We start from the raw sequence: 15,234 nt of genomic DNA on the forward strand, positions 1-15,234 counted from the left end.
AACCACTTGCAGAATTGAGTGATAATGATTCGTGGGGGAAATTCCTCATCAGACACTGAAAACGATTCTGCGACTTTGCTCAGCGATGTGCGAACTTGGCGCTATATTTCACATTTCAAAGTTTTTGGTTTGATTATATTATTGAATTAAATTTATTATTATTATATTATTTTTTATGATTATTTATATTATAATTTATGATTTCGTGTTTCAAATTTTAACATACCCGGGATGTTTACTAGACTCTTGTTTGCACAGATTTCAGTGAGTTATTGCTAAAAATTACAGGCCTACAATAAAAATACGACACATTTCCATGCAAAAAAATGTACCGCTTTGAGCACAGAAATACTAACATAATCAGACCACTAGGTGGGTTAAGCATCGCATACAACAAATGGGAATACATTTCAGAGATCAAATTATATGTTTTATTTTTATGCCTAGATAAACTGCTTCTTACTTGTGTGTATTTTTTTCTTCTCTGTTTTAGGCAACCAAGCTGGGAACACAAGCCACACAGAAGGTGAGACCACCTAGGACTGCAGCCCGGGGTAGTGGGGGCTCAGAGTCGTACTCCTTTTGATGCTGGAACAATGGCTGTCCGTAGAGGGACATTTCCTAAGGCAGTGGTATGGGCTTACTGCTGCTTTATAAAAGTATATATACCTATTACAACGCACATTTATAAAGTGCTCCCCTGGCTTTGGAAGTCTGAATTCAGTAGAGCACTGTTCTTCTGAATGGGAGAGCAGAATAAAAAAAACCTGGCATGAGAGCCTGGTCATGTAACCTGTCAGTCATGTGACCGGCCTCTCCTCCAATTGCAGAGTTAGCTGTGCTGCGTTTAGGCAGAGAGAACTCTGGGATATTGAAGGCTCTGGGCCATTATATAAATGGGTCATAACTTGGAGACTAAACATGGTATATAGTGGAGAGCAATCTTTCTTCTTTATTATAAATGTCCTACTCCGTCTAAAGCTACAACTTGCCTGGAGTTTGCATGTTGTGCCTGTGTGAGTTTCCTCCGGGTACTCCAGTTTCCTTCCACACTCCAAAGACATGCTGGTAGATTAATTGATTCCTGTCCAAATTGGTTCTAGTATGTATGAATGTAAGTTAGGGACCTTAGATTGTAAAGCTACAAATGGCACCACCTGCCTGGAGTTTGCATGTTCTCCCTGTGCCTGTTTGGGTTTCCTCCGGGTACTCTAGTTTCCTCCCACGCATGCTGGTAGGTTAATTGATTCCTGTCCATATTGTCCCTTGTATGTGTATGTATGAATGTGAGTTAGGGATCTTAGATTGTACAGCTACAAATGGCCCAACCTGCCTTGAGTTTGCATGTTCTCCCTGTGCCTGTGTGGGTTTCCTCCGGGTACTCTGGTTTCCTCCCACGCATTCTGGTAGGTTAATTGATTCCTGTCCAAATTGGTCCTAGTATGTATGAATGTAAGTTAGGGACCTTAGATTGTAAAGCTACACATGGCACCACCTGCCTGGAGTTTGCATGTTCTCCCTGTGCCTGTGTGGGTTTCCTCCGGGTACTCTGGTTTCCTCCCACGCTTGCTGGTAGGTTAATTGATTCCTGTCCATATTGTCCCTTGTATGTGTATGTATGAATGTGAGTTAGGGACCTTAGATTGTAAAGCTACAAATGGCACCACCTGCCTGGAGTTTGCATGTTCTCCCTGTGCCTGTGTGGGTTTCCTCTGGGTACTCTGGTTTCCTCCCATGTATGCTGGTAGGTTAATTGATTCCTGTCCATATTGTCCCTTGTATGTGTATATATGAATGTGAGTTAGGGACCTTAGATTGTACGCCCCTTGAGGGTTAGGGACTGATGTGAATGTACAATATATATGTAAAGTGCTGCGTAAATTGACAGCGCTATACAAGTACCTATAATAAAGTAGCCATTACAGAGGAGTTCATTTTTACAGTAGGGTCAGGTGAATGGTGACCATTCGGTCCATCTAGAGGGACGCAGGTTAGACAATGACCGCATCTAGATGGTCAGTACTCCTCTTGAGCCAGTTGGTATTGCTTCAGTGTATTTGGCCTTTTCTATTGCAGGGAATACAGCACCTGTTCACTAGTGTAGGGTCCCCAGGGGTCTGTGCATATCAATAAATCACAGGTGTCCAAGATCCACCTAAACGGGCCCTAATTGGCGCGAAAAGTTAGAAAACCCATTAATTATACGGTTTCATTGAGGTATCTGTGTGAAAGATGTCCCTATAATTGCTCACATTGATGTCCCTGCGTGGTGTTCCTGTGGATGTGACCTGTCATTGTGATTTGATAAACAGCCGTTTTTTAGCTACAGGATAGGCTACATTGCTTACATTCGTGATCACTGTGAATGGTCATCATAGAGATCACACGCGGTATAGAGCCGCTCAGATCGGCTCTGTACCCAGTATATATGAACTGAGACATTTAAGGACAGCTTGGTTCACAGCTATTGATGGACACAGCGACTGCCGCTCCACCACTCATTTCAGGGTGTACATCAGGAGGTAAGTGGTTAAAATCAATTGAACAGATCGATATAATCTGTGTGATTGTACTGATACAAAGTTATATTGAGACCTATTTGAGTTAGTTTGTTTGTTTCTTTGATTGTTTGTTTGCTTTACTCTCCACACAGAGGATTTCCACTTTCATGGTGAAGGTGGGAAACCTGTTCAGCCGTAGAGTGCCGAGCAGCTCTAAATCTACAACCAATCAGAGTTGCTGATTTTCGGCACAGCCTTGAGTACCATTAATGCCCTGAGATCTACTGGAGGACAGGCAAGAGGACTGATCTATAAAATCTGGAGAATATCGGGGAGGTTTCCAACAGTGTTGTTTGTTTTGAGAACGAAAAGTAAAAAATAGGATTGGCTGTTGTCTACCTCTCCAGGTTCCATGCTCCATTTTTATATTTCAGGCCCATATTCTCGAGCAACCAATCAGATTGTAGCCGTTTTTGCAGTGACTATTCTGATTGGATGCTGCAGACAACACAACTTTTTCCTTTTGCTTCTGTTGTCCTATATGTGATCCACTATATAATGTACAAAAGAAGAATAGGTGGGGGTTATTGAAACCATACTAAAGCAGCTTCTTCTCCCCTCCCCCCTCTCCAACTCTGCCGGCGTGCAGTTTTGGGGAGGGAACAAGCATCCAGCGGACTCGGTAATGGAGCCGTATTTGTAGGCATGGTCTGTGTATGGCTGTTGTGATGATCTCATGTGTTGTCCAGAAGCCCCGATCTCTCTTTTCTTTCCATTGTTCCCCTTCAACAGTTCAGTGCTGCCGGCCTGTTCAGTAAACCAAAGAGGACAGGTGACTTGCAAAGTGCAGTAACCAATGAGATTTCAGTTTATTGGAGTCGCTTCAGTTAAAGGATCAGTCCACTGTAGAGATGCACTATGTGGCCAAACATTTATAGATCTTTGACCACCACACTTACATTATATGGCCAGAAGTATGGGAACAGCCTTCTAAACGACTGAGTTCAGATGCCTCCAGTGAAGGGTACTGTTGATGCTACAGTAGAGAGAGACTATGGTCCCCTCCAACCTTGAGGAGCAATTCAGTGAAGGTCCTTTTTCTGATCCACCATGACTGCTGCTGTGTGCAAAGCCAGCTCCATAAAGACTTGGTTTGACCAGTTTGGCGTGGAGGAACTTGTGGGACCTCAACTCTACTGAACACCTTTTGGGATGAATTGGAACACTGTGAGTCAGGTCTTCTTCTCCTCCAACATTACCTGACCTAATGAGCACAAAATCCCACAGACACACTCTAAAGAATAGGAAGGTGCTCAACCTTTTGAAGAGTTGAGGCCACTTAAGTGATTTGGCAACCAGTCACTGGCCACCATGAAATTAGTTCAGAATTCCCAATTCTTTATTGCGAATAGCCTAATGAACATTTTCATCTTGCAGCCGCTGAATGCTGATGGGAGGGAGAGGAGGAAAACCCAGCTTTCAGAGGTTGCAGGAGGAAAATGGAGAGGATCAGTTCCTGTATATGCTTATATGGGGACAACCTTCTATATGACTAAGTCTAGATGTCTCCAGGGAAGGGTACTGTTGATGCTACAGTATAGAGACTATGGTCACCTCCAACCTTGAGGAGCAATTCAGTGAAGGTCCTATTCTGTTCCATCATGACTGCTGCTGTGTACAAAGTCCGCTCCATAAAGACTTGGTTTGACCAGTTTGGCGTGGAGGAACTTGTGGGACCTCAACCCTACTGAACACCTTTGGGATGAATTAGAACACTGTGAGTCAGGTCTTCTCCTCCAAAATCACCTGATCTAATGAGCATAAAATCCCACAGACACACTCTAAAGAAGGGGGGTGCTCAACCTCTTGAAGAGTGGAGGAGTGATTTGGCAACCAGTTGCGGGCCACCATGAAATGACTTCAGAATTCCCAATTTTTTATTGTGAATAGCCTAATGAACATTTTCCTCCTGTAGCCGCTGATGGGAGGGAGAGGAGGAGAACCCAGCTTTCAGATCAGAGGCTGTAGGAGGAAAATGGAGAGGATCGGTTCCTGTATATGCTTCCCCCCCATCCAAGTGTAAAACCAAATGTGATAGGGAGGCCGCACGGGCCCCCTGGAGCATGGGATGGGGTCACCATAGCTACCCCTGATGTTGCACCAGTGGTCACGATTGAGAACCCTGACGTTGCACCAGTGGTTGGGTGGTGTGGTAAAAACGCTGGGTTTTACCAACCCCCCACCCCTTTCCCAAACTCCAAATTTAAACAAACCCTCGTTCTGTGCCCCCTATAATACTGCTTTCACATTGATGCGCTGCGGTGTACCCGCACCATGGGTTCAGCACAGTGCACCTGCGGCTTTCCTGTGGGTTAGGTGAACTTTGCCGTAGACGTCTAGTATTTCTTGCGGGTGTGGTGCACTTTCAGAAAGCACATCAAACCCACAGGATATAATAGAAGTGTGCTTCCCTGGTTTGAGGTCGAGGGCTACATCAGCGGACCAAAGGGTGGGCGCCTCTGCTCTAAAGTCTTCTCAGTAGAGTGGAAGCTGTAATAGCTGTGTGAAGGTAAACCCCATCTAATGGCCATGGTTTTGGCATGGAATGTCCAACAAACTCGCATAGCTGCGATGAGTAGGTGTCCACAAATTATTTTAGATATAGATGGAGCCTAAAAGGCCCAGTCCCCATTGGCTCCTTGTGCTCAACAGCCATGGAGTTGTGCCTGTTCCCCCTGTGGCCTCCTTGGTATTACAGATGCATGGCAGCCAACGAACCAAGAGAGACCAACAATGGCTGCATTCATACTCCCTCACTACAAGTTTCCCTCAATCTATTGACAGTATGAAGACAACTGTACCAGTTCTGAGTGGACTGATGCTTTAGGAGATTGATTCTGATTGGCTGTTAGGCGTTACTGGACTTTGCACTTCATTCTTGCTGCAAGTAGGGACTTAAAGTGTACATAAAACCCTTTTTTTTTTTTTTTTTTTCTTAAATTGAGATAGGGTAAGGAAGGGTTAAAACCCTTGTCTGTTTTTTTCCTGTCTCTGTCCCATTGGGGGGGGCGGGGGGGATTTTTTTTCACTTCCTGCAGTTGAGTGAGAGGAAATCTCTCCAAATTAAGGGAATCCCTTCATAGTAGTCACCAGAACACTTGTCCCTATTGTAAGATATCCCCTCTGTTTTGGTGACAATGTACATTTTTGGATTCCCCTCATTTTCAGTCACTAAGGCGAATAGGCAGTAAAAACCAGACAGACGTTCTAACCCTTCGCCACTCTATCGAGAACTGAATAAAGATGCCCTTTAATTGGTGCACCAGAATTTCATAGAGAATATTGTATGAGCAGGCACTCTTCTCTCTCCTGTGCTGTCCTGTCGTCTTTCCTGGCTTCTCACGGTCTCCGCTCCTCATGCCTGCCTGTCCTCACTCTTCATTCAGTGATGTCGTCAGGGGTGAATTAAACCTTAGTAAAGGTTTGTTTTAAAACTGACCTCCAGCTATACCTGCAATCTGGCACAATTGTACAGGTTCTTCTCCTGTATGGAAATGGCTTACTTTGATTTCAGTGCACACTGTGAGCTTCTCACAGTGTGCATTAGAAGTCAGAGCCTGGATGGAGGCCATCCAGCATCATCTAGCACTTTCCTTCCCAGCCTGACTGTCCCTGGCCCACCCCTTTCACTCATTGGATTTCAGTTCTTTCAATGATGGACAATCAGCATCACCTGTAGATGGTCTGTATGCAAATACAGCCTAATTAGGAACATCCACTCTTGCCGGTGGCCATCCATCTAGTAAAGAAATCTTGCCAACTGGAACAAAGCAGCAAAAACATGACAGTGTTCATAGCGCTGATCTGCTACCGTCACATTATTATTAAAAAAAAAAAAAAAAGTTTTTATAAGTTTCCTATGACCCTGTCCTGGCACTGCTTCTATCTTGTGAACCAGGAAGAGGGCTTGGACCAGTGTGAAATGGCTGTTTCCTGGGTTCTCTCTCTTTCCATCAATTCTCTATACAATTCTACTGTACATCCTAGGGCAGGGGTGGGCAACTGTGGCCCTTCAGCTGTTGGTGAACTACAAGTCCCATCATGCCTCTGCCTTTGGGAGTCATGCTTGTAACTGTCAGTTTTGCAATGCCCCATGGGGCTTGTAGTTCTACAACAGCTGAAGGGCCACAGTTGCCCACCCCTCTCCTAGGGGGTCATGACAAATGGGTGATCTTGATGGAACAACAGCTTCCTAGTGTCAGGATCACTAACAGACCGTTTGCTAGTCTCTGTGGAATTGCTCCCTCGCTACCAGGTCAGCGAGACGATCGGTCCGTATCTTCATGCTGCTAATGGATTGTCTGAGCAGGCCAGTGGGATGGCAAGCTGCAAAGTGAAAGCTGGTAATACTGGTGGGGTTACAATCACAAGACTGACTGAACAAAGTACTTGGCACATAAATCGGTTTGCATCTGTATTTTTATTAAGTAGTTGGCTGCCCACCTAGAGATGTGATTATTCTAGGACCAGCACAAAGTTAAAGAACAGTAGAATGTGCCCTTTTGTGACTAGGGGTCTGACAATATTAGCAGCTTTTAGGGTATTGAAAGGTGTGTTTTTTTTTTTTTTTTGTTTTTTTTAATTTCCTTTTAAGTAAAAAAAATAAATATTGTTTTTAATACTGTAATTGTATCTGACAATTACAGTATTAAAACAATAATTTTTTATTTTATTTTAATACTGTCTTTGTCAGATACAAGTACAGTATTAAAACAATACGTTTATTTTTTTAATTAAAAGGGTATAAAAAAAATAATAAACCTTTCAATACCCTAAAAGATGCTAAAATTTGTCAGATACAATTAAACACATAGTCATCTTCGTCGCAGATTGTAGGTTTATTTTGCAAATGAAGCCTCCAGCCTGCATGTAGGGGAACCATCCTGATTGGTTCCCTATTGTTAGTGGGGGGCCATAATGGTCAGTGATAGCTTAATCTAGCAGCTCTGCACAGTATCGGCTTCTAATTATCAACATACTTTCAGTGTGAGACGCTAAGCAGGGCAACTTTGCTACAGATTGCAGGCAGAAAGGGGTTAAAAAGTACCTACAGATTTACAAAATACCTGATGCTACACCACTGAATTTCCATCGTGTTGCTCTCAATTCCTTTATATCCCTCTTCCAACCAGCTGTCTCCCCATTCCCTTGCATGCAGTCTGTACGGATCACTGGTTTGCATGACTTACTCGTGTACTTGCACATACAGTTGTGAGAATAAGTCTAAGACCCCTTAGCGATTTTCTGGATTTGCGCTTGAGCATCATCGGAGTGTCATCTAGAAGAATCCTAAGGGTTCGCATTCTCTCACAAGTATCCACAATGTGTGCATGTTCCCTATGTCCATTCATTGCTCTCTCGCCATCCTGACCGATCTCCTCTTTTTTTTTTTTTTTTTTTATTTTCCCTGGATAGGCCTCTGAGCTAGGCCAGACCATTAATGAGAATGTTGTCAAACCAGCCCAGGAGAAGGTAACTTCACAGAGATGTAATTGTAAAGATGAACACTGCTGGCTATGGGGCTCAGCACGGTGTCTATGTGAATCGGTGTCTTATGTCTGTGAAGGTCCTATCCGTGTGTCCCCATCGTTGCTTTTTCCATTTCACATGCACCTAAGCTGTACTAACCATGCTATGAGTTGGATGTTAACGGGGGTAGCCATTGGATTTGTTTTACCATCTGCTCAGTTAAACATGCAAGTCTACCTTTAGACCTAATCTAGCCTAGAGTAGCCTTTCTCAACCATTTTACTGCAAAGTAATCCTGAAAATAAATTTCAGGTCTTGGGGAACCCCTTCTACACTTTCAAAGGTCAGAAGGAAAAAAGTCCCTTACACTGGTGCCAGTGGGAAGAATGTCCCTTACGTTGGTGGCTAATGGGAAGAGCTTTGTTTATATCGGTGGCCAGTGGGAAGAGCGTCCCTTACGTTGGTGGCCGGTGGGAAGAGCGTCCCTTACGTTGGTGGCCGGTGGGAAGAGCGTCCCTTACGTTGGTGGCCGGTGGGAAGAGCGTCCCTTACGTTGGTGGCCGGTGGGAAGAGCGTCTCTTACGTTGGTGGCCGGTGGGAAGAGCGTCCCTTACGTTGGTGGCCGGTGGGAAGAGCGTCCCTTACGTTGGGTGGCCGGTGGGAAGAGCGTCCCTTACGTTGGTGGCCGGTGGGAAGAGCGTCCCTTACGTTGGGAGGCCGGTGAGAGAAGCGTCCTTTACGTGGGCAGGCCGGTGGGAAGAGCGTCCCTTACGTTGGTGGCCGGTGGGAAGAGCGTCCCTTACGTTGGTGGCCGGTGGGAAGAGCGTCCCTTACATTGGGAGGCCAGTGAGAGAAGCGTCCTTTACGTGGGGAGGCTGGTGGGAAGAGTATGCCTTACGTTGGGGGGTGCCAGTGGGAAGAATGCCACCTTTTAACGGACTTCTAAAAAGATCATCGGCATGATGCAGCTGGCTCTGCCACATGGGACTGGCTGTGGAACTATGCAGGCACCATCAAATGGGAGGTCAATCAGCCAAATCTTAGGGATACCCGAGCAACCTCCTGGGCGGAACATAGTGGCACAGGAGGCAAGGCTGAGCTAATAAAGAAAGACGGGGCATATTGGCACGGCCCCAAAATCTTTGCAACGAAGCAAAACCAAAACCATGCCTATCTCCTCTAACTCCCTCCTTTACAGCATACGACTTTCTGTAAAATACAGGTGCTCTTTAATTTTGGCTGTATAATTGTTGCTTGTCCATTGTTGACCATTGTCTCTGTTCCGCTTGGCTAAGCTTGCGTTTGTCATTTCATGTTTTGTCAGTTTCAACTCTAGACAGGAAATCTTAACTCTATATTGCCAGAAGCTTTTCCTTCCAATTGGTTCGATTGTAATGCTACTCGCAGAATGGCACGGTAGTGAAAAGCAATGGATATTGATTTAAAATCAGCTGTTGTTTGAAATCACTAACCACAATCCGCTCTCCTTGCAATGAGAGAACGACTAAAATGAAAACCGAGGATGTGACGCCATCACAGATTTGTACCTTGGACAACCTCTAAACCAGGGGCAGACTGACAACTCATGGGGCCCCCGGGCAATAGGGGATCAAGGGGCCCCTATGTCCTTGCCCACACTCAAAGCACACCCAAAAAAGCCTATAAAAGGTACCAGGGGCATTTCATGGGGCCCCATACTGACCCCGGGCCCTCGGGCAGTGCCCGAATGCTTGAATGGTCAGTCCGCCCCTGCTCTAAACGACATCGCGGTTTATCCAGGAAAAGCCGTCATTTCATTCTGAGAGCTGGAGCTATGGTTTAGATCTCACCTGTGGAATGTCAGGGATGAAGATTGGTTCTAAAAGTAACCATTAGGGCCCCATTCCAAATTCAAAATTCAATCGGTAAATGACCCTGTCCATCCCACCCCATAAAGGCCATCCATGATGTAGGGGCCCCCTAAGTCCTGTCCAGCACAATGATCCTTCTGGCTGTCAGGTGCACCATTGCATTAGTAGCTCTACCATTGCAAGTTGGAGTATTTTATAGGTTCTGATTAGTGATTACAGCAGTTCCCTTTGACAAAAAGAAATCATTTGAAAACAAAACTTGTTGTTGGTTCTGTTGGGCCCCGTATCGCTAATAAATGCCAGCATCAATAGGGCCACCTTTTAGCTAGCAAGCCTTTTGTGTCCTGAGTCTGACTAATGCTTCCTGTGCAAGGCGTGATCTACTAATCAACTAATGCCAAAGCCCCGCTTCTCTAATCCACGCAAGGCAACATCGCTGCACCTGATTGGCTTTTCGGTGAAGGGAGTCTGTCCCCTTTGCACATCACCACCACCACCCTCCACTGAACTCCCCTCCCCTGTATATCCCTTTTTCCTCCCACGTTCTAGGTGAAGGACGGACGAATCTTAGAAGACGTCAGCAGTTCAGTATCCAGTCTAGCCTCAAAGGTAGGGGGCGCTGTGATGGCATGGGGTAGCTGGACGCCACATCCGGTGTCTTGGTCAACTGTTGGTGGTCATGTGGCCTTTAAGAGAACCTGTCATAGAAAATGTTAAAATCAGTTCTGCATACCATATTGCATTGCTCAGTGTCCTTGTGACTTGTCACATGGGAGGTAGGGGAGTGCCTACGCTGTGTTTACCAGGGTTCATGATACCGTCACCCCCAAGCATGCCGTGGATGTGTCGACGGCTCACATGCCATCTTGTATTTGCATTGTCAACTTCTAACCAAATATGTTTGTTTTCTCTACGCTGCCTTTTTTTTTGGATGTGACGGTGAGTGCTCTAGCCATGTGTATTACCTACACAGAGTGTGCATTCTACTCCCAGCCTCAGTCTTATTGCTGCCAGAGATCTATGGGCTGTGTAGAGAGCTCTGTGCACTGCATTTAGGGGGATTCATGCAAGGTAGGAATGTGTTTCGGACAAAGGGGTGTGAGCAGTCCCTGAAGTCAGAGTAAGTCCTCATGCACACGGGATGTTTTTACAGCGGCTGTTTTTGGCTTTTGACATTTTTTTCTACAGCCAGTAAACCCCCCAGCATGTCCATACACACAGGCTGCAGTCAGCGTTTTTTTGGCTGGGGAACAAAAAACCCCCCAAAAAACAGAACGAGTAGGTTTTTAGAGGAGTTTTGTAGCTGTATACATGCTCTAATGCAGAAAAATGCAGCAAGCCAGCATTTTTGGACCAGGGGCGAACTGACCATTTGGAAACTTGGGCACTGCCCGAGGGCCCGGGGTCAGTAGGGGGCCCCATGAGATGCCTCTGGTACCTTTTTCATAGGCTTTTTTGAGTTTGGGCAAAGACACGGGCCCCATGATACCCTATTGCCTGGGGTCCCATGAGTTTTCAGTGCGCCCCTGTTTTGGACATTTTTTTTGAGCAAAAAACTAATATTTTTTTTTTGGGCTAAAAACCGCAAACGCAGCAAAATGCTAATGCAAAAATGCAGAAAAACTTGCGTTTTTAACGTGACTTTTAACAGCTAAATCTACCAGCTTTATTAAAACGCCCCGTGTGCATGGATCATAACAATGCAAAGAGATTACATCTTTAACCCGTAGGCGTCGAGCGCACACAAATATGCGGCCTCTCAGCGTCTGGGCCTTGATGCCGAGCGGCCGCATATGTGCGCACCAAATTGAAAATACTTATGTGCTGAGAGCGCGTGCTCCCTGCACATATGTCTGTGACTCACGGAAAGATCTCGATCTCCCCTTGCGATCGGGACCTTTTCTGATCATGTGACAGACGTGACAGTGAATCACGGCGGTCACATGACCCTAAAACCCCTCACCGGCTTCTGAAACCTCTTAAAGGGCCGGGAGGCGCCGGCGCAAAAGGGGTTAATGTGAACCCACCCCTTCCGTACATAACTCCTCTTTCTCTATTCTCCCACTGGGACTACAGAAAGAAGCCTTGTGTTGGCTCCAGACCAAATTGTTGGTACTTACTCGGGCTCCTTCCCCATGTGACAGTCCTGGGCAAATCGTAAGGAACCTAATGCTGTCACATGGGAAAAGGAGTGAGTCACCCATACCAAGAAGTACCAGATATTTCACTTCACTCCCATAGGCAACACAGAACCGAGGGAGAACAAAGGAATAGGAAAGTGGGGTAATGAAGAAGCATGGCGCTAAGTGAACTTTTTCCTTTACCTTGTAGGTCAAGGTTCACGTTAAAGACACCTTGGGGTAGATTTACTAAAACTGGAGAGTACACAATCTGGTGCAGCTGTACACCCTAGCCCAGGGGTCTGCAACCTTTAAGACATAAAGAGCCACTTGGACCCGTTTCCGAGAGGGAAAAAAAGACTGGGAGCCGCAAAACCATTGCAACATTTAAAACAAATCCGACACTGCATATATTGCGAAAAGCGCTCTGGTCATGAAGGAGGTTTAAGGGCCCAGTAAGCAAAGGGTTAACCAGGGCCACAGTGTATCGTCATAATCACAATCATAGCCTTAGGTCAGTGGTGGGCAACCTTTTTTTTCAACTGAGCCAAATCTCGCCAAAACCACGATTGAAATTTATTTTGAGAGCCACATTTTTAAAACTGAAAATACATCCCCCATATAGTAATTCATCCCCCATAGTAATTCATCCCCCATATAGTAATTCATCCCCCCTATAGCAATTCATCCCCCCTATAGCAATTCATCCCCCATATAGTAATTCATCCCCCATATAGTAATTCATCCCCCCTATAGTAATTCATCCCCCCTATAGTAATTCATCCCCCCTATAGTAATTCATCCCCCCTATAGTAATTCATCCCCCCTATAGTAATTCATCCCCCCTATAGTAATTCATCCCCCATATAGTAATTCATCCCCCATATAGTAATTCATCCCCCATATAGTAATTCATCCCCCATAGTAATTCATCCCCCATATAGTAATTCATCCCCCATATAGTAATTCATCCCCCATATAGTAATTCATCCCCCATAGTAATTCATCCCCCATAGTAATTCATCCCCCATATAGTAATTCATCCCCCATATAGTAATTCATCCCCCATATAGTAATTCATCCCCCATATAGTAATTCATCCCCCCTATAGTAATTCATCCCCCCTGTGTCAATTCACTTACCTTTGCTCCGCGCGTTCCTCTAGCTGTGTTTCCGCGCCGTTCTGGTCTTCAGGGCGGACTGTGAGAGGAGAGGAGTTCGTCACGCTGCCCCGCCTACATCCTGACAGCCAATGTTTGGAGGAGGGAGGGGAGCGGGCGCCCGGCACATAGAAGAGCTGCATTAAAAGAGCCGCGGCTTGCCGACCCTATTGCCTGTCACCTGGTGGGCAGTGTGCTCCGGAGCCGCAGGAAAGGTGAAAAAGAGCCGCATGCGGCTCCGGAGCCGCGGGTTGCCGACACCCGCCCTAGCCAATCGCACCCCTAGAACTACATCTCCCAAGAGCGTTTCCTTACACACAGTGGTGGGAGATTTACTTGCAGCTGTACACCATAGCCCAGGGCTTAAAATTTCAAGTCCTGAGCTACTAGCCAGGCCTTAAGAGTTACTTGCCACCAACAAACAGAGACACCTGTACACACACACCGACATGTACATACATACATACATACACACACAGAAACATGTACACACGCACAGAGACACATGTATACACACACAGGCACGTACATACACGCATACACACAGATACATGTACATACACACGCACAGACACATGTACATACATACACAGATACGTGTACATACAGACATGTACGTACTTACACACAAACACACATGTACATGCACACAGACACATGTACACACAAACACATACATGTACATACACACAGACACATGTACAGATACACACATGTACATACACACACACACCCTATAAAAAGTTGCAGTACTTCATTGTTCACTCACAGATCCGGGTACTGCACTCTAGGGGGAGGCAGAGAGCACAGCACACACTCCTTCCTTTGCTTTCACTGCACTCAGCTATTGAGCAGTCTGACGGCTCCCAGTGCCAATGACAGATCCGGCCTGAGCTCTGAGCCTGCTCAGCAAGACAGCCCTGGGGGACACACTCGCCACTACCATAATTTCCACTCGCCATTGGCAAGTGGAAATTTCAAGGCCTGCCATAGCCACTCCGCTTCTAACTTCAGCTTGTTCAATGAAGCTTTGAGAATAAAACCTGGAAGCTGATTGGTTTCTATGCAGAGCTGCACCAGATTTTGCACTCTCCAGCTTTAATAAATCAACCCCCTGGTCTCCAATGATATAAAATTGCCAGTATCTTGCAACAGAAGACACGATACACTCGGCTGTCAGGCAGCCTGAGTCTCCTACCTCCCATTTGTTCCAATGCTGAAGCCCCTGTAATACGCTTAGCCATTCAACTCATCTACATACTGTGCTCATTCATTGAGAACTAGGTTTCCTTTCTATGACCCCCCCAATGTCACTACAGGACTCAGCAGTGGGATAGGGGTCAAAGCATGCAACCAGAGTACACGGGGAAGGGCACAGACATCCGACACTCCCGGAAGTGTCAAATTCTTAAATCTCAAGACAAGTGAGCGCTTAAAACAACTTATAAAATCAATAAGTGAACAAAATTAAATTAAACTAGAAAATAGCAGCTGAACACCAAAAAGGTACCATAAAACCTTCACAATAATCAGAATGCATAAAGGGGGGGAGGTGCAGCGCTAACTTAATAAATATACACTTAAATAGTTACACAAACCAATGTTAAGGTGCTATTAAAGTGCAAAACGGTGACTAAAATGAGTATAGTCCATAACGTGTTCAAAAGGTGTTCAAAACCCAAGAGTCTTCAAAAAGCTCCAATGCCTGGATTCGTGGATGAGGTGATAAAGGTATAAAGATTGCGCACTCACCAGATACGCAATCCAAATGCGCATTCAAAGCAGATAATCCTAGGGTCCTCATATGGATCTGGTCAGATCTGGTCACAAAAGCCCCTCGTCACTCGATGGTGTTTGCCACGCATAGAAGAAAAAAGGGGGGGCCACTCTGTTGGCAGTAATTCAATAACAAGTCTGGGGTATGCGATATCCGAGCATCCGGAAGGGTTGCCGCAGATTGACCTGCAGATTTCGGGATCTGCACAAGCTACATCATCTGTGAAGAGGACTCTGCTGATCATCCCAGGAAGAACCATCAAAAAGAATGGCAACACCTTGAGGTAAGCTCTCTTCT

At 45.6% G+C, this 15,234-nt stretch overlaps 1 protein-coding gene across 4 annotated transcripts in view; it reads left to right on the forward strand.

Annotated features, from left to right (window-relative positions):
• ARFGAP1 (ARF GTPase activating protein 1) overlaps positions 1-15,234 on the forward strand; it is a 31,124-nt gene that overhangs the window by 11,934 nt on the left and 3,956 nt on the right. Inside the window, exons 9-12 of one of the 4 annotated variants that reach the window (XM_089663726.1) lie at positions 494-526; positions 3,151-3,183; positions 7,977-8,033; positions 10,430-10,489. In XM_089663726.1, the coding sequence (XP_089519852.1) occupies positions 494-526; positions 3,151-3,183; positions 7,977-8,033; positions 10,430-10,489 (183 nt within the window). The remainder of the gene's footprint in view (positions 1-493; positions 527-3,150; positions 3,184-7,976; positions 8,034-10,429; positions 10,490-15,234) is intronic. The other 3 variants (XM_089663728.1, XM_089663727.1, XM_089663729.1) reach the window with 3 other exon arrangements.

Source organism: Staurois parvus, unplaced genomic scaffold (genome assembly GCF_062004578.1).
Source record: "Staurois parvus isolate SC_StPar_1 unplaced genomic scaffold, SC_StPar_1.0 ptg001756l, whole genome shotgun sequence".
NCBI lineage: Eukaryota > Metazoa > Chordata > Amphibia > Anura > Ranidae > Staurois > Staurois parvus.